Here is a 20,846-nt window from a genome sequence, read left to right on the forward strand (position 1 = left end):
AGGGGTCTCCTTGAAGGGGAGAGACTTCATCTCTATATTCCCTTACTCAACTGCATCCTGGAGGGTTAAAAAGGACAAATTCCCACCCAACCACATTTTACCCTCTATCAGCTAAACTGTAAAGTAACATCTTCTTAATAGTTCTGCTAGCTTCTTAAAAAAGGGTGTTTTGGAGTGATTCCCTGGTTATCTAGTTTACCCAAATCATATTTGATTTCTTGCATTGATGTAACTTCCCCTTAGTTTAAGAAGTCATTAAAATAAAGAGAATGTGGATGCATTCTTTTTTTTTTTTTTTTAAGTGCTCAGTTTTTTAGGCATAAAATTCTTATGTCAAAATCAACTGACGCAAAATATAAACTTGTTTTTCCCCTCTTAAAACAAGGTTAACATCATTGTGATAGTGACGCTTTCACTTGTTGGTGAGTTTGTAGAATCAACAATTCTAATTTATGCAAGTTCATTGCCTGCGATTTAATTGTTTCCCAAGCAATGTGAAGATTTGTTACTTTGTCTTTTGTAAGCATTATTAACCCTAACCCTTGTTATACTGTTGGTTTGACTTAAACCATTTGGCAACATGGAGTTTCAGGTCTGATGTCATTTTCTGATAATTGGTAGCAAACATCTAAAGAAATAAATAAAGGATCGAAGTAATAAAAAAGATGCACCTGTACTTTAAAGGTTAAAGGGCATGGACGTCTCCTCTCCTGTGCGAAAATAACAACTCCCTTTATAGCTGCACAGCGGCGTCACTAAATCATCATCTACGTCATCAGATTTCCCTCTTCCGGAATGATCTGAGCCCAGGTGAGAGTGATCTAGAACTTTCTAGTCAACCTGTCTCTAGGGACAATGGTCATTTCCACGTCTCCTGCTCCTTCCTGCAGGGATTGTCCCACCAATCACAGGGGAAGGCGAGAGATTAGCTCCTGAGATTATGGTGTTCACCTCCAAACCCTGCCTAATCCTGCCATCTGTCAGAGAGCAGCTAACCCAGCCAAGACTCCTTCTACTAGACTGATTAGAAAGCCAGAAAACCTGAAGAGGAAAAAAGACATCTCCAAAGTACACACACTTTACTGTCTGAAACGGCTGAAGGCAGAGGGACGATGGAGGAGACGTACCTGCTCAACCATCCAGGAGTCAAGAAGAAGATTCTGGCAGGAGGAAAGGGACCGCTGCCACACTTTCCACCTGGGGCAAAGGTAGCAAGTCACACTTCACCCCATAACCCAAATTAAACGAGATTTAAACTGAGTGTGATAGAAAATGGATCTTTGCATAATTGCTATTTTACTGTAATCAATGTTCCACTAAAACTGTGTATTTTTAGCCGTGTGTTGCTCTGCCCACTTCCATTAGGTTCTGTTGAATTATTCATGAAGTCAGGGAATTTATTCTGTGTCTGGCACTTCCACACAGAGAAAACATTTGCTCAACCAAATTGCAACATGTTTTTTGGCATTGTATCTTTGTTTCTGTTCGGCCACTGATCCGCTGGTCACAGACTTTTTTTTTCTCTGTCCTAGTCAAATCCAGCCATATGGCACCGGTCCTGGACACTGTGACAAACATTTTCCATGACCATGTCAGCTTGAATTTCCATTTACCTCTGTGTGTGTCCCCTTGGGTGAATGATTCCCACTTGCTTACACATAATCAGTCCATAATACACAATCTGTTAAGCTATAATTAGAAGGGTTACAAGGGGGCGATGTAATTTTAAAGCGTGATGGTTAAGGCTTTGTAGGTCTATCACATGCACACAAACAGATGGATCAACTAATGAAAACCAGAATGTTTTATTCACACAAGAAAAGAATGAAAGTATTCCTTCCAATTCAACTTTTGAAAAAATAGGACTTGTAAACTTTTCTATAATTTCTTTGTGGCCAAAAAACACACCATCCGTTAGACACTGGAAAAGAGGTCCGGGAAAATGCATGCCTGAAATAATATTTAAATTTATGGTAAAAATATGTGTAACATCAAGTGTAGTGAAGAAATATATCAAGAGATATTCATAAAAACAAGAACTGAAATCGGTATAAAGAAAGAACAAATTCCTGCGTAAATGATTGAGAAACTGTGCACCATGATACAATTTTTTATTGTTTTATGAATAGTTTGTATGAGTAGTTTCAGTCATCATTCACATCCCTCTTAACCCTCCCTGCCCCCGGACTCCTCCTTCCATTCCAGCTGGTTTTCCATTTCCAGACACTGCTGGACGACTTTGAACGAACTGTAATTGATGACAGTCGATTGGCATGCAGGCCAGCAGAGATCTTTGTGGGAAAGATGTTCAAGATGGAAGTCTGGGAGACCTTGCTGATGTCCATGAGGATCGGAGAGGTGTCTGAGTTCTGGTGTGATGCCGTTGTGAGTTGAACCACAAACTTCACATTTACGTTGATATAAGGCCACTAAAAGTGAGTCTCAATAGTTGATTAGTACTAAGAGGGGAAACTGTTCCTCATTATGATGCATACTAATGCACCTGTTGAAGCTTTCTTCATGTCCAGTGTGACACATACTGAAACGGAAAAGTCCTCTAGGGGAAATGGTATTTTTTCTTCATGAGAAGTTGTCATTTGTAAGTAGTACTGTGGCCATTTCTTGTGTTTCCTCTGTAGAGCTAACTGGCACAAGCTGGCGGCACCAGGGTTTTTATATTTTGATTAAGTGTTTCTATTCATAGTTGGTGACTTGTTGTTCTTTTTGCAGCACACAGGTCTATACCCCATCGTTTCCAAGGGAATGAGGCTGATCGCTCAAGGGAAAGACCCTCTCGAGGGCCAGAGACACATGTGCGGCATGGGAAACATGTTTAACTATCACACCACTGGTTTCCCAGAGCTGGATGAGCTAATGAGAACTCCTCAACCGCTTATATTTATCATGGAGCTGTTACAGGTAAGCATTAGTGGCAAGAAACTACTTGTCTGGGGTGCCAGTTGCCTAGCGATTACTTTGCACCCCATGTACAGAGGCTGTAGCCATCAAAGAGGGGGGCCCGGGTTCAAATATACGACCTGTGGCTCCTTTCCCTCGTGTCATTCTGCATTCTCTCTCAACACTATCCACTGTTTTATTTCTACAGTTAAGGTATAAATAGCCCAAAAATACAAACACTGTGCTGTCTTCCTTTTTTCCAAACATTCAGCGCTCTCAAAATGTAGCGTGTGTAAACAATGGCTGACAGTTAAAAAAAAAAAGGCATTGCCTTTAATGTCACTCCTACACACCACATGGTTTTTGATCCACTGACAGAAATGACAAAAGGAAATTCCCACTAAGCCGGGAACATAACACTTTGAAATAATATATTATCCAGAACTAGCTTAACACTCACCAGGGGTCCAGAAGCTGTAGCAGTGATTTACAGTTCCTCTTGTTTCTGACAGCTTCACATGCTTTCCCTCGCACAAGTTGACAAATCTTCAACGGTGGAAGAAGCATTCAGATCTTTTTAGAGTGAAAGCAGCACTGGCCAATTGTAATAATATACTGCATGTGGTTGCAATCTGAGTATATTTGAAGTTATACTTCAAGAAGTGTTGAAGTGCTTCAAGTAGCCAAAGTGAATAGACCCTAGATGCTTAATGAACCCTTTCCGAGTGTGACATTTTGGAGCTTGCTTGCCTTTGATAAATGATTTTGTTAACAAGTTATTGTTCTTTTCAAAAATATAATTACAATCATTTTTCAAGACTGGGGGGACTTTCTTGTTTGTTTTGTTTGTTTCAGTAGAAATTAAAAGTAAATCATTCTTATTGATGATTTTTTAATAAATGCCATCATAGCCTTGCATCACTCTAACCTGAGCAGGTTTAATGAGCAATAGACAGAAAATAACTGTGTGGTAATGCAGGCCCTTCTCTATGTAATTAGGCCTCATGATTTACTGTTTCATTAAACTTTGTTGTAAAATCTGAGGAACTGATAACTAAATATGTCACACAAATCATACTAACCTGAACACCTTAACTCTAATCCCTGGTATATTTGAAGGGCTAAATTAGCTGATGTTAAACTTGACTTAGACTTCTTTAATTTTTATTTTGTTTTACTTTTTTCTGATGTTGTCTGTTGTTTTATCAGGGAAGAGTATTAGGTTACTGTGGTAATAACTAATAGGTATTCTGCATAAATAGTCAAATACAATAACCCTTTCACAAGTTTAACCCCTAACATTTCCCCCAGTGGACCCTGCATAAATCACCCTAACCTTAACAATCTAAACTTTATCCAAACACTGACCCTAACCCTTTCCCGAGAACTAATCATAACCATAAATTACAAAGTAGTATCATTTAAAAACAACATATTACAAAACTGTAGTACAATTCCATTTATAAAGGTTCATGGTTTCTTTACCCTTCTGTAAGCCACCTAAACCTGTTGCTTCACAACAATTCTGATCCTTTGCACTCTCCTCATTCCCCTGCTGCGCCCAGGTGGGAGACAGCATGTCCTACTACAGAGAGTCGTGGATGATGGACAAGGATGAGAAGCTGCAGGCTGTGCCAAGTCTCCACATGCAGGGCAATGCACTGGTCACTCAGAGACAATTCAGAGAGGCTGCCAGCAAGTACAAAGAGGCCGTCCTGCTGCTCAAAACAATCCAGTCGAGAGTGAGTAAATGAGGGAGGCAACCGGATTGTGAATTGTGAGGTTGTCTCAGGATTTTTAAGGTTTTTGGGACATGCAACTTCCTCTCTTTCCTTTGGGAAATTCCTTGTCTGTTGTTTTGCTCTGCTTCACTGTGTCCCTGATTACAGGCAGCAGGGTGGGAGGGCTAGAAAGAACAGAGGAAGGGGAGCTGTGGAAGTCTGTCTAGGATGAGAGGGGAATAGACCGCCAGAAGTATACTAGGGGGGGAGAACATGTTGTTTATAAGATGTACTGATATGAGAGAGTTAAGCATTCTTTCTGTGTGTTGGAAATGGATTGTTGGCAGCTTTAGACATGTTAACAAGTTTGATGTTAGAGGCCTTCAGATACTTGGCCTGTGTGCAAACAGCTTGTAAAGCTCTGTCAGGCAGAGATTGGTGTCCCAGTGCCACACTATGTTTGAATCTGTCTGACAATATTTAAACCTACAGAATTCACATAATTTATTCAAATATGTGTAGGGGATGCCAAGGAACATAACAGCAGCACTGATCATGTTCTTGTTATCCCATCTGTGCGTGTGTCTGTGTGTCTGTGTGTGAAGGAGATGCCAGGTGATGTGGACTACATTAATATAGGTCGAATGATCATCCCCCTGGAGTTGAACTACTGCCAGTGTATGTTGGAGCTGGAGGAGTATTATGAAGTTATTGAGCACACCACTGAACTGTTGGAGAAACACAAAGGTAAAGTGTTGTTGTATAAAAATCTTTAGATAGATGATTAAGTTTTCATTTTTTATGCTAAAACACATTACTAATGTACCTTTTCCAGGGAGAGTTGACACTATTTTTTTTAGTGTCAAGTACTTCCCATTCACACAGTTTCATAATTTAGAAAAATCTGTTTATACAAAAAAGTGCAGAGAAAAAGAAGAGCATTCACACCCACACCATGCCTCTAGTTTTAATATGAAGCAAAGCCAGGTGATGTAAAGCTTATCTTAGCACACAGACACTAAAGCCCGACCGATTAACCTGCCAGCCGATAATATCGGCCGATATCAAGTTACTATCGTAATGGCTAAATGTATCCCAGATATGCACTGATATTCCTAGATTCATTCAGTCAAATAGCATTCATTTGAGTATCATTGAATTACAATAGCATTTACATTTTTGGCTATCACCAGCAGAGTGTGCTATATGGATTACAACAAGCATTTTCCCCCTCCAGTCTGTCAAGCGGTGATGCAGCATCAATTACTTTCCAGTTGAGTGACCATCTTGTCTTCATTGTATATCTTTTCCACAAGTGTTTCATAACTGCGTTTTAGGGATGACCGCAAAAAATGTGTATATCTATATCTATTTATCTCTACGGATCGAACATAGATCTAACAAAGTATTGGCCAATATATATCGGAATCTGATTTTTTTTTATCCCTTATATCAATATCGGCATCGGTCCCAAGAATATTTTATCGGTCTGGCCCTTACAGACCTGAAGCAGCTACTTGGCCCTCCCTGAATGAGAAATTGGTAAGGTACAGGGATAGTAAGACAGAGCTAGGTTAGATGTTTGTGTTTCCAGTCTTTACGCTAAAGAGGATTCGGCCATTACAAGGAGCTAGAATCTGAAAATGGATTGTGCAACACTGCTTTGCAAGATAGGAATTAAAATGTTGAACTGTGACTTGGAATTTGTAATTTTCCAAAGTAGGCTATGTGTATATACTTAAAGAAAAACCTGGGAAGGAGCCAGGATTGTTCACTTAATCAGGCATATATCAGGCACAAACTGGCCTGGTCAGTATAGTAGGCATGCCTGTCTGACCTAATAACGTGTTTTTACTCTTTGGAGTTGATCAAATGGAACATGTTTAAGTCAGCTTTTACCGAAGCTAAGGACAGACAAGTCTTTTTTTAATGCTACTGTCTTGAGATCACAGTCACTACTTATTTTAGTCTTTCAAGATAATGAGAAGATAAACCTGTTAAAAACATCTATTCTTATTACTCATGTTGCTTTTCTGAGACCGGTAGTCGTAATAGACCTGCAGATATAAATGGCTTCTGACGACTGTTCTGTAGAAGCTCACTGAAGTTGAAAAGGTCAGATCAACGAGTGAACCCATTATTGATCAAAGCATCAGCCTCTACTTCAATCAAAGTCTAACACAGAGACACCATTGTGTTTTAATGAGCTTAAAGGCTGACATCTTCTATCAAATCAACCAGATACCCATTACTCTAATGTTTTATGATCATCCCATGATCTGGAGGAAATAGGTATATTCATTATATCAATACATTGACATGGTTTCTATATTACACGATAAATAAACCATGAACATGTTGTTGTCTTAAGATGAATTAACTTTTTGATCTTAGATACTCTTGACAGATAGTCTTAGTCTTGAATTATGTTATCTTTAAAGATGATGGTAAGCTTTGATCAAAGGTAACATAAATCTTCCTTGCTAGCTGTTAACCCCTGTTAGCTTTACGTTTATGCTAATCTAAGAACACTGTCTCATGGCTGTAGATCCTGACTCTGTTTCATATGAAATGGGCCAGCATTTTTGTAAGGGTTTAAAAATAAAAGCAATGTAAAAAATATTGTAGGTGAAATTTTACTTGCCTCAGCAGCTAGCTAAATCCTAAAACTGTCCGTCATCATGCTAAACAAAGCACACTGTGGCGTTGCTTTAGCATGAAACTTAACAGGCAGATCAGCAAGGAAGCAAAGAAGAGTATTTCTGAATATGTCAAACCATTTTTTGTAATAAAGTACAGGAAAAGCTGCTCTGTCATGAGTGAAAAGAGTGACCTGTAGCTACTGAGTTTCTTCAACCGCCTGGCCTGAACACATTAACAAACAACTATTTCAAATGTTGTAAATAAACTTCACAGGTCAGGGTCGGCTGGCTTTATTGCAGTGGTTCTCGCATGTTGTGTATTCTTTAAGTGTGTGGGAGGGCTTTATGGCTGAAGCCATCCTGGGAATTGTTCTGTCATACCCATGGCTACTCATATAATCCTGGAGGAGCTCACATGCTGGCACAATATCCACTTCAGAGCCTTATGAATCATGTCCCTCTCTGTGGATGTATACAGCTGCGAGAATGTGCCTTTATATGATGTGTGTGGTTTCTGAGCGGGAGGATGAAGGATATAAACCCGCCTGTGAGAGAAGGGCAGCGTTGAAATGATGAGCAGCAGTTTGTGAGCTCCACTAGCCCAGCTCCAGGTGCAGTCCTCTAGAAAAGGCTCATGACAAAAGATCCACCCAACACCCTCATCAGTCTATCTTTACCTCTTTCTCTTCTTTTCTATAGCTCCTTTTTTCCAATCCCTTTTAGCTGTACATTAAGTTTTATTTGGACCCTTTTCACATGTTTTCCTTATCCACTTTATGTGCATTTCAATGTCATGTTGTCTATTTCTGTTGAAGTCACTCCACTTGTTTCTTCCTTTTATTTTAACCCAGTTACTCTTCAGAAAAGCTCCCATTGCAGTGTCTGTTCTGCCAGAGGCGACAGAGAAATGTGTTTAAGTGTTGGCTGAATGGAGATTTATCGTAGAGGGAAATTGAATTTGCAGGAATAGAAAATCAGAGCCATCAGTGAGTACCTAACAAAGCCCATGAGCCTGTTCTGCTGAAACAGAGGCAGTACTGTGTGGATTTATGTGTGCATTCTGGGAAATACACTTAATCACTTTTGACGGAGAGTAAGATGAGAACATTGATGACATTTTCATATCTGTCATTTACACTATGAGGGAACAGTAAGTCTTATTCTGTCTAAATGAACTAAGTCCACATGCCACCTTTAATGACACCAGTTCAATCTGTATCCGTAGAGAACAATGAACAGCTTTACAGGGACTCATCCTGGACTATTCATTTTAGCCAGACTCAGTAAAGCTAGCAAGATGTTGTTTTTTGGACCTTTTTAAATAGAAACCAAATCAAATATGTTGATTAATGTGATATTTATAATATTTGGGAGAGTGGGGTAGCTGTTAAACTAACAGGCTGCTAGCGTTTAACAAATAGAAAATCTTCATCCAAAGCAAAAAATAAGTTTTTGTAATAATACGAGGACAATTTGTTATAAAATCCCACCTTTATTAAGTCAATGTCACAAACTGAGCTCAATTTACCCTCGATATGAGATTCTGACTCTACTAAACAAAGCTCCCCTTGTTTCAGTCAAGTCCTGATGTGGGATCTTTTTTTTCTCTCTCACAGCACCAAACTTTATTTGTCTTAGGCTACATTCTAAACTTTTCAAATAACATGCGAAGCCTTGATTTGCTTTTAAATGAGAATCCCCGGTATAAGTTCTTTTTTCACAGTTTTTCAAATTGGTGACTGATAGAGTTAGAAATAAAGATTAAAAATAGAACGGTTGACACCAATGTTAGTTTCTCACTATTCATCACAAAAACATTCAACATTTAAAATCTTCTTTAAGCTTGTTATGCCAAATAAATATATTTTAAAGAATATTCTGCTTGGGCTCTTGCTGCTGATGGACACATTGTTGAATACAAGGTCCTTAAAAAACACAAGCTCAAACCCTCTGTGTCATCAATTCACCCTTCACATTGTCCAGTGATAAACACAAACATTTTGATCGTGACTGCCAGATTTTTAGAACCAGTTCCTACCACTGATACCAAACTATTTCTATTTTGGCATTTCTCCAGTTTCTTGCTAATAGCCTTTGAGAATAGGGGCACTACAGTGAGGTCCCTTCACAGTACACATCTGGTTTGGAGGGATTCTTAACACATAATTTTTTTCTGTCCAACAAACAATCGTGCACAATGGTATCTTTTTCTTCAATCTGCATAAATTACTCCCATCATTAACTCAAGTGTTTCTTAAATTATAGCCATGAAACATTTTTTAGACATCAAAATGTATAATTAATGTTTAGTCAGTATTAAGAACTGAATCATGCAAACATTGTTTCTCTCATTTTTCTATTTATTTCTCCATATGGTTCATTTGTCTTCTTCTGCTAGTTTAAGTCTGGGAGAAACTATAGACTGTAAATATTAAGAGAAACACATCAGAGTTCAATTAATAATAGAAAGATATGTCTGAGGAGACAAAGGAAATAATTTATTAGCAATAATTTGTTATTCTCTGGGTAATGTTTGAGTGAGGAAAGGAGCTGTAGCATGTAGGCTATGTGTTTTTGGTGAACTGTTTTTTTGCAAACTCAGCGCTGGTAAGAAATAAATACACACACAGGTTGCATGGACACATTCCCCCCTTATTGCAGACAAATCTCCACATCAGATTCAACTTCACAGAGCAGGTTATAGTTTGAATATTTATCTGTTAGACATTAATAACTCTCTCCTTTTGTATTTGTGTATGTTTTCTGTGTCTCAGACTGTGTGAAGGGCTACTACAAGAGAGCAAAGGCTCACGCTGCCGTGTGGAATGAAAAGGAAGCCCGGAGAGACTTCCACATGGTGTCCAACCTGGACGTCACTCTAGCCTCTCTTGTCCACCGAGAGCTGAAGGCCCTGTCAGAACGCATGAAGGAGAAGTATTGGGAGGAGAAGGAGACATACTGGAACATGCTGGAGAAAACGGAGAACAAAAAGGAAGACGAGGAAGAGAGCGAGCATGATGAGGAGGACGAAGAGGTGGAGGGTGAAGGAAAACAAAAAGACAGTGAAAGCGTCAACATCGAGGGTGAAGACAAAGTGGAGGAAGAAAAAGAAGGATCTCCATCAGAATGTACAGAGGTCCATAACAAGGAGCTCAGGGGAAATAAGGGCACACTAACTGAGGACACAGGAGACAAAGAGGAAGCAAACACCTCTGAGGCTACCTCCAATGTAACAGACGGGAAGGACTGGCAGCAGATGTTAAGATTGGTCATGTTGCTGCAAAAAGAAGGAAACTTCCTCATTAAGGAAAAAACATTTGAAGAGGCGTCTGTAAAACTAAAGGAGGCATTAGAATATGTGGACTTCCTTCAGAATAAGGTAAGTGTAACAGACAGAGGGTTTAAGCACAGCCTAGAGGATAGATTAATCTTCAAACTCAGTTTATTTATTCAGGTAGATGTGTCTGGTCCTCCTCATGTATACACACATTTCCATCTGACCTGATTCCGGTCAGGCCTTCATATAGTCAATATATGCATGGAGTGGGTTTGAGCTGTGTTGTAATCAATCAGATGGCTGCCACTTTGAGGTTTCTTCTCCATAAACAACCAAGATGGCTGCTTCTTTTTTTTTTTGGGGTGGTAGCTCTGTGAACGACAAAAATAGCTCCCACTTTTTGGAGGTACTTTTTAGTTGTTGTTGCAGTCATCACTTCTCTCAGCTGCGTTTCCATCATGACCAGGGGCAGATCCAGGGGGTAGCCAGGGGTTGCCAGGCCGGCCATGAAGTCTGTTTAGTTGCCACCCCAAAATCCTTAACAAAGATTTTTCCTCGACAGAGGCAGGACTTGTGTTAAAAGCAAGTATCCGGGCTGTGTTGGCGGCTGCTAGTGGCCTCCTTTGAATTCTGGTGTGACATTTTTCCTTTAGTTCGTTCTTCAACTTTTTTTCATCTCCTTTATGGTTCCATGAAGAATTAAACTAAGACGATTGTAATGTTTTTTTTTTGTTTTTTTTTAAATACACATGAATATAGCATTTTTTAGATTTATATATAGATTGATAGATCAAGTAGAAATGAGAAGTGGAAACAGAGAGGGTCAAAAATGCTTTTCTTTCACTCATGCTCACAAGCTTACCCTGCATTAGTCAGCGCCCCAGTTGGGCCACCCCTGATCCTGACAGAGCTCAGTTCTGTCCTCAAATAGATGATGTGCCACACAATCCTTTTATGAATCAGATCCTGTGTGTCAGTTTGAGTTATTCGAGATGACTAAATAAAGTATGGTGTTCTTACTTCTTAAGAACATCTACAGCCAGGAGAAATATCTTCCAGCAAAACCCATTTAAGTTTGATGAAACTGTCTGACAGTTGTAACTAAAACATTGACTACAATACAACTAAAATAAAAATCAGACTGAAATGAAAAATGAATCAATCTTGACGAAAACAGAAAACAAAGACTAAAATGTGACATCAACAACAATTTCCTGAAAATGACAGACTAAAACTAAATTATTATTTTGTTATTATTAATACTAGCTGTAGCTTGCTCTTTTTTTTTGTAAAAACCAAGACGGCTGCTGTCATGGATGTTTTGAATCTACTATGGCCTCAGCACTGAACAAACTGGTGCTGTCTGTCAATAATGTTGAAAAAAAGGCACAATAACTAGCTTCCTAGCCTAGCACCCTTTGGTACATAACCTTGTTCTCTGATTGGTTGTCATAACAAATCACATTTCAACTCAGCAGTACCAGACTTATTGGCATTTGCAAATTGGTCTGTCCATGCCAGGTTAGGAAAAGCATGCACAAATGTAAGAATATGTATTGGGCTGAAAAATCCAGTGTCAAATAAAACCTTTTGTGAGGACAATGAATGCACAGATGGACACCGGATTGACATTATTAACAGCCTCCAGTCCGAGCCGTTCAGTGGGATGAAGGGATTGTTTGTGCCAAACTGTTGTCTCATGAAAAGCATTGTGCCTCGTAAAATGTAATCAGCTGTCATTGTTTTTCTTCTACTGACGAGCAGCTGTGGCATTGTAGGTATGCTAGCGAAGTGAAGAGTAGAGAAAAGAAGGCTAAAAATAACAGCTATCCACAGAGATATCACTGTGACAGCACTCACCTGTGCTTTGTCTCTCCTCTTTTTTTTTTTTTTTTTAAAACAGCCTCACCCATGGCACACGGCGCTGTCTAGCTCCCTCACGCCTCCTTCCCGTCAACCTGCCCTCCTCCGTCTTCATTTCTCTTCCTTCTATTCTTACAACTGTCCACTCTTTAACCCATCATTTTCAGCATCTGTCTTCTCCATCATTCCTCCAACCTTCGCCCGTTTTTCATCTCTATTTTTGTCGTCCGACTTTTATTCTTGTTTCATCTTTTGAACATTTTATGAGTCATCCATCACCATGACCCCCCCCCCCCCAACACACACACACACACACACTCATCTTGTGCTCTCTGTGTTTACTCAGCAGGTGGATCGACAGAGTGAAGACTGGGAGTTATTGGAGAACGTGCGCCTTCCGCTGACTCTCAACCTCAGCCAGTGCATGCTGGAGCTCAAACTTTACCAGCAGGTGGTGGAGCTCAACACCAAGCTGCTGAAGAAGCATAAAGGTAATTTGAGAAAAAAGAAGTGAGAAAGAAGTGAGAAGTGAGAAAAAACGTTGTTGTTTTTTTATACAAGACTAGGCACATGAGTATTTAACATGCTTAGTTTTCCTAACACGTTGTCATATTTGAACTTAAAAGTATCAAGGTGTTGTTGGTACAAAGGCCTGGCCCTCAGCAAATGCCTGCATCAGCAGAGCAACAATCCTTGATCTCTGAGTTTAGCAGAAAGAAGGAACCAAACATTCACAACTGCATTGCAGAGTCTCTCTTTCTCTCCCCTTGGCACCCACCCATGGACATCAGAGTCAAAAAAAAAGAAATTCAGTGTTTTCTTTTGTTTTGACTATGTCTGAATTATTTATAGTGTAGGCTGATGTGAAATGGTTGTTCGTACGCGTTCCTTTTTCCTTCATTTATTTCTCTCCAACTTTGCCCAAAACTTTGTCTTTTTCATTTCTCACCGCTGGCGTTCAGCGCCGTTGTTCTCACAAGTTTACTTTACTGCTTACTAGTTTTATTCTTTCTGACCTTTTAATCTTGCTATCCCAGTCTGTTTTCACTGACTTTTCTCATATTCCATAGGTAACTTTAAGGCGGTGTACCAGAGAGCACGAGCACATGCCGCTTTGTGCAACGAGCGTGAAGCGAGGCGGGACTTTGAAATGGTGGAGAAATTAGACCCCCAGTTTAAATCTTTCGTGCGGCAGGAACTGAAAAAGATGGGCGAGAGCCTACGCACCATGCATGCCCGCCAGAATAAGACTTACTGGGATACGACGCAGGAGAAGTGGGGGCCTGGTGGCAGCAAGACAAAGAGTGCTGCAAGAAAGAAGAAAGATACAACTTCACAGAAAGCCCCTGAAGAAAAAACTGAAGCTGACAAGAAGACAGAAAACAGAGAACTAGAAGACAAGGAAAGCACAGAGAAACCTGCCCCTGCTGAGACGAAGGCAGCAGATGACACAGAGGCAGAGAAAAATCCAGATGCAAAAGCAGAGCAGAGTAATAAAGAGCCGGGCCCGGAGAGCGGGAGAGCGAGTGGAGAGGGGTTAGATAATAAAAATATAGAGAGGGTCATGGTACACGAGGACAGGCAAGGTGCACCGGATCACCGAGCAACAGAGGAAGATAGTGATCCCGAGGCCAGCGGCACAGGCGGAGATAATGTAGTGAGCAAGAGATCAGCACTCGATAAGGGCAGGAAGAAGGTCAAATGCCAATCAAGTGCTGCAATAGGCCCGAGCAGAACAAGCCAGGGGAACAAAGGCAGCAGTGATGAGGCAGGAAGTGGTGACACTCAATCAGAGTAGACCAACAGGCTGGAAATGTCTTGTGCAGGGCCAAAGGAACTTGTGGAAGCTGTGTGCAGAAAGGATTTGACCTAAATCAGGGGGAGGGAGGGGGACAGCAATATAATTACTAAAAGTGAGAGAAAGACAAGTGATAAACAGCCAAAGCCCCAAGTCTCAACTGGAAATATTGATTCTGCCACACACAGAGCCGAATATAAACACAAGAAGAAAAATTAATGTAAACATAAACCCGCATTGGGTTTCATTATTCAGTTCTCGGAGGGATAACTGCAGGGACATGAAAAAAAAAAGTTCAGAAGTTTGGCAAATACAAAGTTTTTTTATTTCTGTACACAAAGAGTAGAAAGCAGCCAGTAACCCACTTGTTATTACAGTAAAAAGCCTTTCTTCAGAAAACCTTTTTTTCTTTTTTTACAGATTAAAAACTCCAGAGAAAAGACAGCAAGAAGTGTTTGAGTGCTGGACAAAAACATCAAATCAAAACCCGTTAAAAAATAAACAGTTGAATAATTAATGAGGTATATTAATGGTGATTTAAAAAAAACAACAAAAAAAACAAACGAGAAACCTCAGTCCACCAGTGAGTTATGAGTGTGTGTATATATGTGTTAGTGTTTTAAACACCATGGTGTTTGAGGTTAGGTGATTCATTGCCCTGTCATGAGAAGCGCATGTGTCCTTATTCTAAGCTTTGGATACATGACAGTAGACATGGAGGGTAATGATTAGAGCCATTACCGGGTCGGCCGGCTACATGAAGACTGGAGCGAAATGGCTGTGTCCTCTGGGTGACTCTTGGCTCCGTGGAGAGCCTTCTTCTTCAATCAAACAACTTCAGTTGCACCGCAGAGAGAGATAAAGAGAGAGCAGGGCGAGTTTTAGTATGTGTTAGGAATATAGGGAGCTGCTACTGGTAAAGGAACTTGCGCATGGATCAGATAAGTCGAAGAGATGAGATGTGTGACTCTCGTGCAACTGGAGGACCACAAAAGTCTGTTTAGCATGTGGAAAAACTGATGTATAATAATCTGTCATAGGACCACAAAATATATTCATTTCAGACTGCCTCCTCATTATTGTCTGAAAAGAAACACGACAAATGTTGACACGCGGCCCCATGGGGAATCCCTCCTCTGCTGTTCATTCACGCGTCACTGTTACATCATTATGTGCGCCCACATACCGCAGAATGGAGTGTGAGGCTGCCGGGTGATCATCAATGAGAAATGAGATGTGTGACTACCAATAAATAAAACGAGTAAACATTACTTGTCGAGTTTATTCTGCTGCCCTTTGTTCTGACTTGTGAGAGATGAACTTAAAGTGGAGATGGATTCAACAGATGATAATGACTCGTCTTAACAGTGGAAGTGGAGAAGAGGGGAGCAGCGCTGACTTTCGCTTCCCTTAAGGCTACAAGCATTTGTATTAAGAACAGCTTATCACACTACCGACTCACAAACCTGTGTTTCTGCGTGCTTGGGGGACAGTTCCCAAGCAACAGAATCATAAACGTGCAGGCAGGCTGAGTGCTGAGAAGGGAGGATGATGTCAAAATGTGAACGCTGTGTGCCTGGAGGGGGTAATGAGTGCAGGAACATGGGTTTCAAACTCATGTATGTGAGGTCATAGCGTGTTTTTTTTTTTTTTTTAAGAATAAAGATGAGTTCCTTTCTGTGTAAATCTCCGTCTTTTCTGTGAGAATCAAGTGGTGTGATTGCGGAGAAACACACGGAGCCACAGCTTACTGGTTTCAGGCAATCTCTTGTCTTGCTTCTGGAGATTTCTCGCTGTGGCAGGCACATCAAAGTGGATCTCTCCCACCAGCCCTCGAGCAATAAATGGATTGTATTTTTTTCCCCCCTCTCTACCACCTTTCCTCTTATCTCTCAGATCTTTTGTCCCTCCAAGCATCAGCCCGGCAACATAGGTTAACCTATAAAAGCACTATTTAGTTGGTTTTCAATGAATGGATGCTCACGCACACTTGTCTAATTTTCCTGTTTCTTCAAATGAACTACAGCCTGTCTAGGGAGTGACAGAAGCAGACTCACAAATAGGCAGCTGATGCAACCTCCTTCCTTGAAAATATAGCACACAAGGGGGTCGGAAAAAGGCCATAAACCCTTACTTTATATGGATTTAGTTTGGTTTTAAGGCATTAATTGACTGTGCTGTGTCTAAACAGAATGCACCCAATGACCCTGATACCGTGAGGGCAAAGCCATTTCAGCTACTTGTCTTCTTGTAAATCTAAAAGCAATTAAGTCTGCATTAGCACTGAAAATTGGGCGTGTGGGTCAATAGTGACTGTTCTTTGCGAATCTACATGAAGAGAGGGGATCATTAAGGAAGAAGTCAGTGGAATATCATGTCATGGCGGCCTTGCATCACTCCCTGTAGTGTCTGGAATTGGCCTTGCAGACAGAGAGAGAGAGAGAGCTTCAGCCTGACGCTATTCTGCCTAGAGCTCCCTCCTCTTCTTTCTTTGCACACAGCAGGAGAAGACAAAGATTACAGAGAGGAGGTCTGACATTTATCAGAAGACATTTCCTCAACAAAAACCCCCAATTTCAGTCACAATACAAACTGAAAGCTTGTCTGAATCCTGCGAGACAACGGGATGAATGACGCTCAATTTTCACGGAGGTCGGTATTTCTGGGATGCAGTTCAGCACGTGTAAGCGATCGAGCAGGGAGCAGTTTGTGTAGCTGTGCACAATGAGGGACAGGTGCATTAGTATGGATGTAGCAGCATACATGTGTGTGTGCACATACAGCGAGTGCAAGTGGTTTTGTATGTGCGTAAGGGGCTCCCTTAGGAGAGGCAAGCAGTGACAGCAACAAGCATTTAGGGAGGATAAGAGAAACACAGTGTGTGCATACAGAGGCGCTGTGCTAGCGGGCACTTTGGCTGTCTTAAATAAACATGGATTTAACTCATCATGTGTCATTCTCACAAAGTAATTAAGCTTGTTGTGGTTGCTGTCAACTCCCTGACAATCCGCACCACGCAGCCACATGAAATGGACTCACCCAACCCTGATCTAGTTTACGCTAGCCAGCTTTAACGCACCACCTCCCTTCAAAAACAAAAATACAAACCATGATAAGACATTCATGGAAAAGAAACGCACACAAACACTGAAGATAGAGGCATTCTGACCAAACAAGGGTATTTTCTTCTCATTCCTTTTTGCATTTTTTTTTAAGAGTCCTTTAAATCATTGGTCCAATTTGTGCTGTGGACTGATATAAAGCTTCACACCCTCGAATGACTACACAGATACTGGTAGAACACAGTGTCTTGGCTGAGCATTTTCCTTTTACTTCCTTTTACTCCCTGACCTGCTGCTTACTTTAGTTTCCTTTGGCTGGTTAACATGGTGTCAGGCTGCGCCACTGCAAGTTTTAAAGCACGACCTGGCCAAACGGACATCAGCGTGAGCCTTTAGCAGTTTGCATGGAAAAGGCTTTTAGTGCACAGAGTTCCAGTGGAGGGTTAAGCTCTGGGTATCATAGCTGCTGCAGTGGTCACAGCGCCCGGTGGATTGTGGCCGACCTGAGCCATATGGAGCTCCTCCCTCGGCCGTCAAGTGTCCTTACGGGCTTTCTCCCTGCCCCTTTAGGCCCACTCAGGGTTAGATGTGTGAGGTGGTGCCTGAAATTAGAAAAGAGAGGAAGAGCAAAAAGGAAAAGCTTTTACAATTTCCATTAAACACTCACAAGACTGACAGAATGTTCTTGGTTATAACTAAGACGGCTGTAATTATGATAATCCCTTTCTTTGTTCAAGTTACAGGCTTTAAACTGCCCGGCAAATTGCATTTTAAATGCAACGGGACAGTTTTCACAGTGTGACGCTAACGCTCTCTTTTTCTCTCTGTGCTACTGTCTCCTCTTTATCTTACTCCTCCTCTCTTGCCACTTAATCTCCCCGTCCCTCCCCCCTACTATCGACCCATAGCAGTACATATTTGCTCTCCTCTCCATCTCTCATTCTCCCGCGGGTGATGGAGGAGTTTAAGAAGCCAGACTCCGAAGCTCTGGGATGCTATGGCTGCTATGATCCTTGCAGCTGGGATGAACTCACCCGGTTCAGAGGGGAAGACATTTCTCAGCTGCTCGATTACCTCCTGGAGCTGCAGCACCGTGTCCTGTTCGTGCTCCATATAATCTCCTAACACACAAGCACAAAAAAAAACACTGATTGTTACCCCTTTATGAGTGGTTAGGAGTGGGATTGGAGCGGCTGCTTGATTTCACATTCAATGAGCATGCATGTGTGAAGCCCACATCTGAGCCTGGCTGCACGTTGCTGACCTGCTGCTTCAGTATCAGTGGTCTCCCTGCTGGCCGGCTCCCCGTGGTGTCCCCCTCCGGACACAGGAGATGACAAAGTTGACGGTTCTGATCCATTGGCCTCTGAATCATCTTTGGGCTGTTTTTTGGAAAGACAGATAATTGCTCAATGTTTCAGCCTACAGAGCTGTTTAGCCTCTCACATAGTAATGAGAATGTGATAGTTGATGGCAGTCAGCCAGCAGTCATCGCAGAGCAGAATCATTTAAAAAAAAGCCAATTTATCCCGACAGCTGTTACACAAAACCATCAGGTTACTGTGATTTGTGCTGTGATAGACAGATTAAAAGAAAGGTATTCATTCAAGAAGGTGGGGGGAGGCCTTAAATCACAATCAAAGATGCATAATGTAAGCCTTTAGGGTATTCCCAAATACCACATACATGCAACCCAGCATCTTTTGTATTGTTTATAGCAGCAGCGTAGCAATACTCATGAGGTGAGTAAGTGCAGTAGTCAAAACTGAGGTGTCTGCAGGGACTGGAAGGAACTCATACATACACTTCCACTGACAACAAAGGCAGATTTTGCAGATTTTATGTTTTGAGGAAATGAAACTGTGATATTGGTCCCGGGAGAAAAGGAATTGAACAGCATTTTTTCTCCTGCCACACAATCTTTTCTATTCACTCTGAATTTCCAACTCTTTGACCTGAAGAGCAAGCATCCCTACTCTCTTTCGATGTGTCTTTTCTCCTGTTGCAGCTCACCCCCTTTGCTTTCTCTTTAGTCTGCGACCTGCATGCATAATTTGCAACCGTATTCCCGTTGCAAACAATTTACACTTTTATATTATAGTAACCCAGCAGCTCCTACTCTCCTGCCCATCTTTTTTTCACAACTTTCCTTCAGACTGCAGTAAATCCCTTCTATTACACTTCAGGGTGTCTTAAAGCTTATCCTCTACCTTAACTCTTTCTATACTGCACTTTTTTGTGCTCCCACTACTGGTCGTTCCATCTTGCAATGTCATATATTCAAAGTTCAAATTTCACATTTTCACACTAGTTGTCATTTTTACATTTTTTTACATGGATCATCTATGTCTTGTTGTACTTAAAGAATGTATGTGAGGCACTGTGGTTGCAAACCATTGGACTTGAATTTGTCTCTGCCCTTTAGGCAGAAAGCCTAGGATTTATTTATTGCTCCGCTCCTGTCCCAAATGTTCCTGCTCTGTCAGCTGTAGTGTAGTTTGGTTAGTGTATTTCAGAAACTTCTGAAAACTATAAATATTCCATCCCCTTTTAAAAATTGCGTCCTCCTCTTCTTCATGCTGGCAAATCTTCCAACCATCTTGTGCTTGTCAATGTTTATGTCTCCCTAAACACATAGCAATGTGAGGTTTAACAGTCTGGCCTCATCCATGCACGAGCATAAATAGTTCTTAATGAGTCTGTGTGTCTATGGATGTATTCTATATTTATGCGCGGGTACTGTCTGAACAATGACAGACAGACAGAGAGAGAGACATGCACACATGTGCACACACTGACATAAGCACACACACACACACACACACACACACACACACACACACACACACACACACACGCACACACACACACACACACACACACACACACACACACAGAAAGACGTGTTGCCAAACAAAACAATGAAAAGAGGAGACAAGATGAGGCTTTGGCAAAGATCCAGGAGATGAGCCACGGGGACTCTGATGGTTGAGAACTCTCTGACATCAGTGACGTGCTGACGGCAGTTCTAGTAGTTATGAAATTCTGCACGTCTAGTATTAGCCCCACGGTGAGGGGACTAATGAGTGTCGCCCTGGGGCGGCCCGACCCTCTTCTATCTGGGTCCCTATGCTTATGGCCCAATGAAACATGGTTTGTCTCCAGTGCAGAGTTGTGGTTGTCTATCTTAGGATTTAGATGATGTAATGACTTGGGTTTGTAATGCATACCTTTGTCTTGGCCTTTGAGTTCTCTCCCCTGACAGGTATCATATTTTATACAAACTAAAACTAACACCAAAGCTAGTTAAAATCAACTTGAAATTAAGTGAAAAACTTCAATAAACTAACAAGCCATCATTTAAAACAAAAATAATAATAAATTGACATTTAAAAGAAGAAAGTAAAAACAATGAAAACTTGGAAACAATTACAACATTGCACAATATTTCATTCATGAAAGTATGTATGTTCATAAACTGTATGTTAACACATCTAAAAATAAATGGCAGGGAGCAAAAGTACTTTACTGCTCTCCACATGTAGTGGATCGAAAAGCAAATCCCAATCTGTGCTGAAGTACGTT

General features: G+C 41.1%; 2 protein-coding genes across 3 annotated transcripts in view; one reads left to right on the forward strand and one right to left on the reverse strand.

Annotated features, from left to right (window-relative positions):
- The first annotated feature begins 848 nt into the window (after positions 1–848).
- Positions 849–15,470, forward strand: LOC132982141 (aryl-hydrocarbon-interacting protein-like 1). The gene is made up of 8 exons (XM_061048456.1): positions 849–1,208; positions 2,206–2,385; positions 2,731–2,919; positions 4,464–4,640; positions 5,225–5,366; positions 10,036–10,640; positions 12,748–12,892; positions 13,472–15,470. The coding sequence occupies exons 1-8, from the start codon at positions 1,113–1,115 to the stop codon at positions 14,197–14,199; spliced, it is 2,262 nt and encodes a 753-aa protein (XP_060904439.1). The 5' UTR covers positions 849–1,112; the 3' UTR covers positions 14,200–15,470.
- Positions 14,817–20,846, reverse strand: part of drp2 (dystrophin related protein 2) — a 106,914-nt gene continuing 100,884 nt past the window's right edge. For both annotated transcript variants that reach the window (XM_061048455.1, XM_061048454.1), the window contains exons 22-24: positions 18,526–18,643; positions 18,296–18,382; positions 14,817–17,863 (exon numbers count right to left, since the gene is read on the reverse strand). In XM_061048455.1, the coding sequence (XP_060904438.1) occupies positions 17,844–17,863; positions 18,296–18,382; positions 18,526–18,643 (225 nt within the window). In that variant the 3' untranslated portion in view covers positions 14,817–17,843. The remainder of the gene's footprint in view (positions 17,864–18,295; positions 18,383–18,525; positions 18,644–20,846) is intronic.

This window comes from Labrus mixtus, chromosome 10 (assembly GCF_963584025.1).
Source record: "Labrus mixtus chromosome 10, fLabMix1.1, whole genome shotgun sequence".
In the NCBI taxonomy this organism is placed as follows: domain Eukaryota; kingdom Metazoa; phylum Chordata; class Actinopteri; order Labriformes; family Labridae; genus Labrus; species Labrus mixtus.

Bases quoted from the DNA above. Each gene is read 5' to 3' on its own strand.
- LOC132982141 (XM_061048456.1), top strand. From the start codon at position 1,113: ATGGAGGAGACGTACCTGCTCAACCATCCAGGAGTCAAGAAGAAGATT. The intron at 1,209-2,205 runs GTAGCAAGTCAC...CTTCCATTCCAG, and splicing joins ACTTTCCACCTGGGGCAAAG to CTGGTTTTCCATTTCCAGAC. The intron at 2,920-4,463 runs GTAAGCATTAGT...TGCTGCGCCCAG, and splicing joins TTATCATGGAGCTGTTACAG to GTGGGAGACAGCATGTCCTA.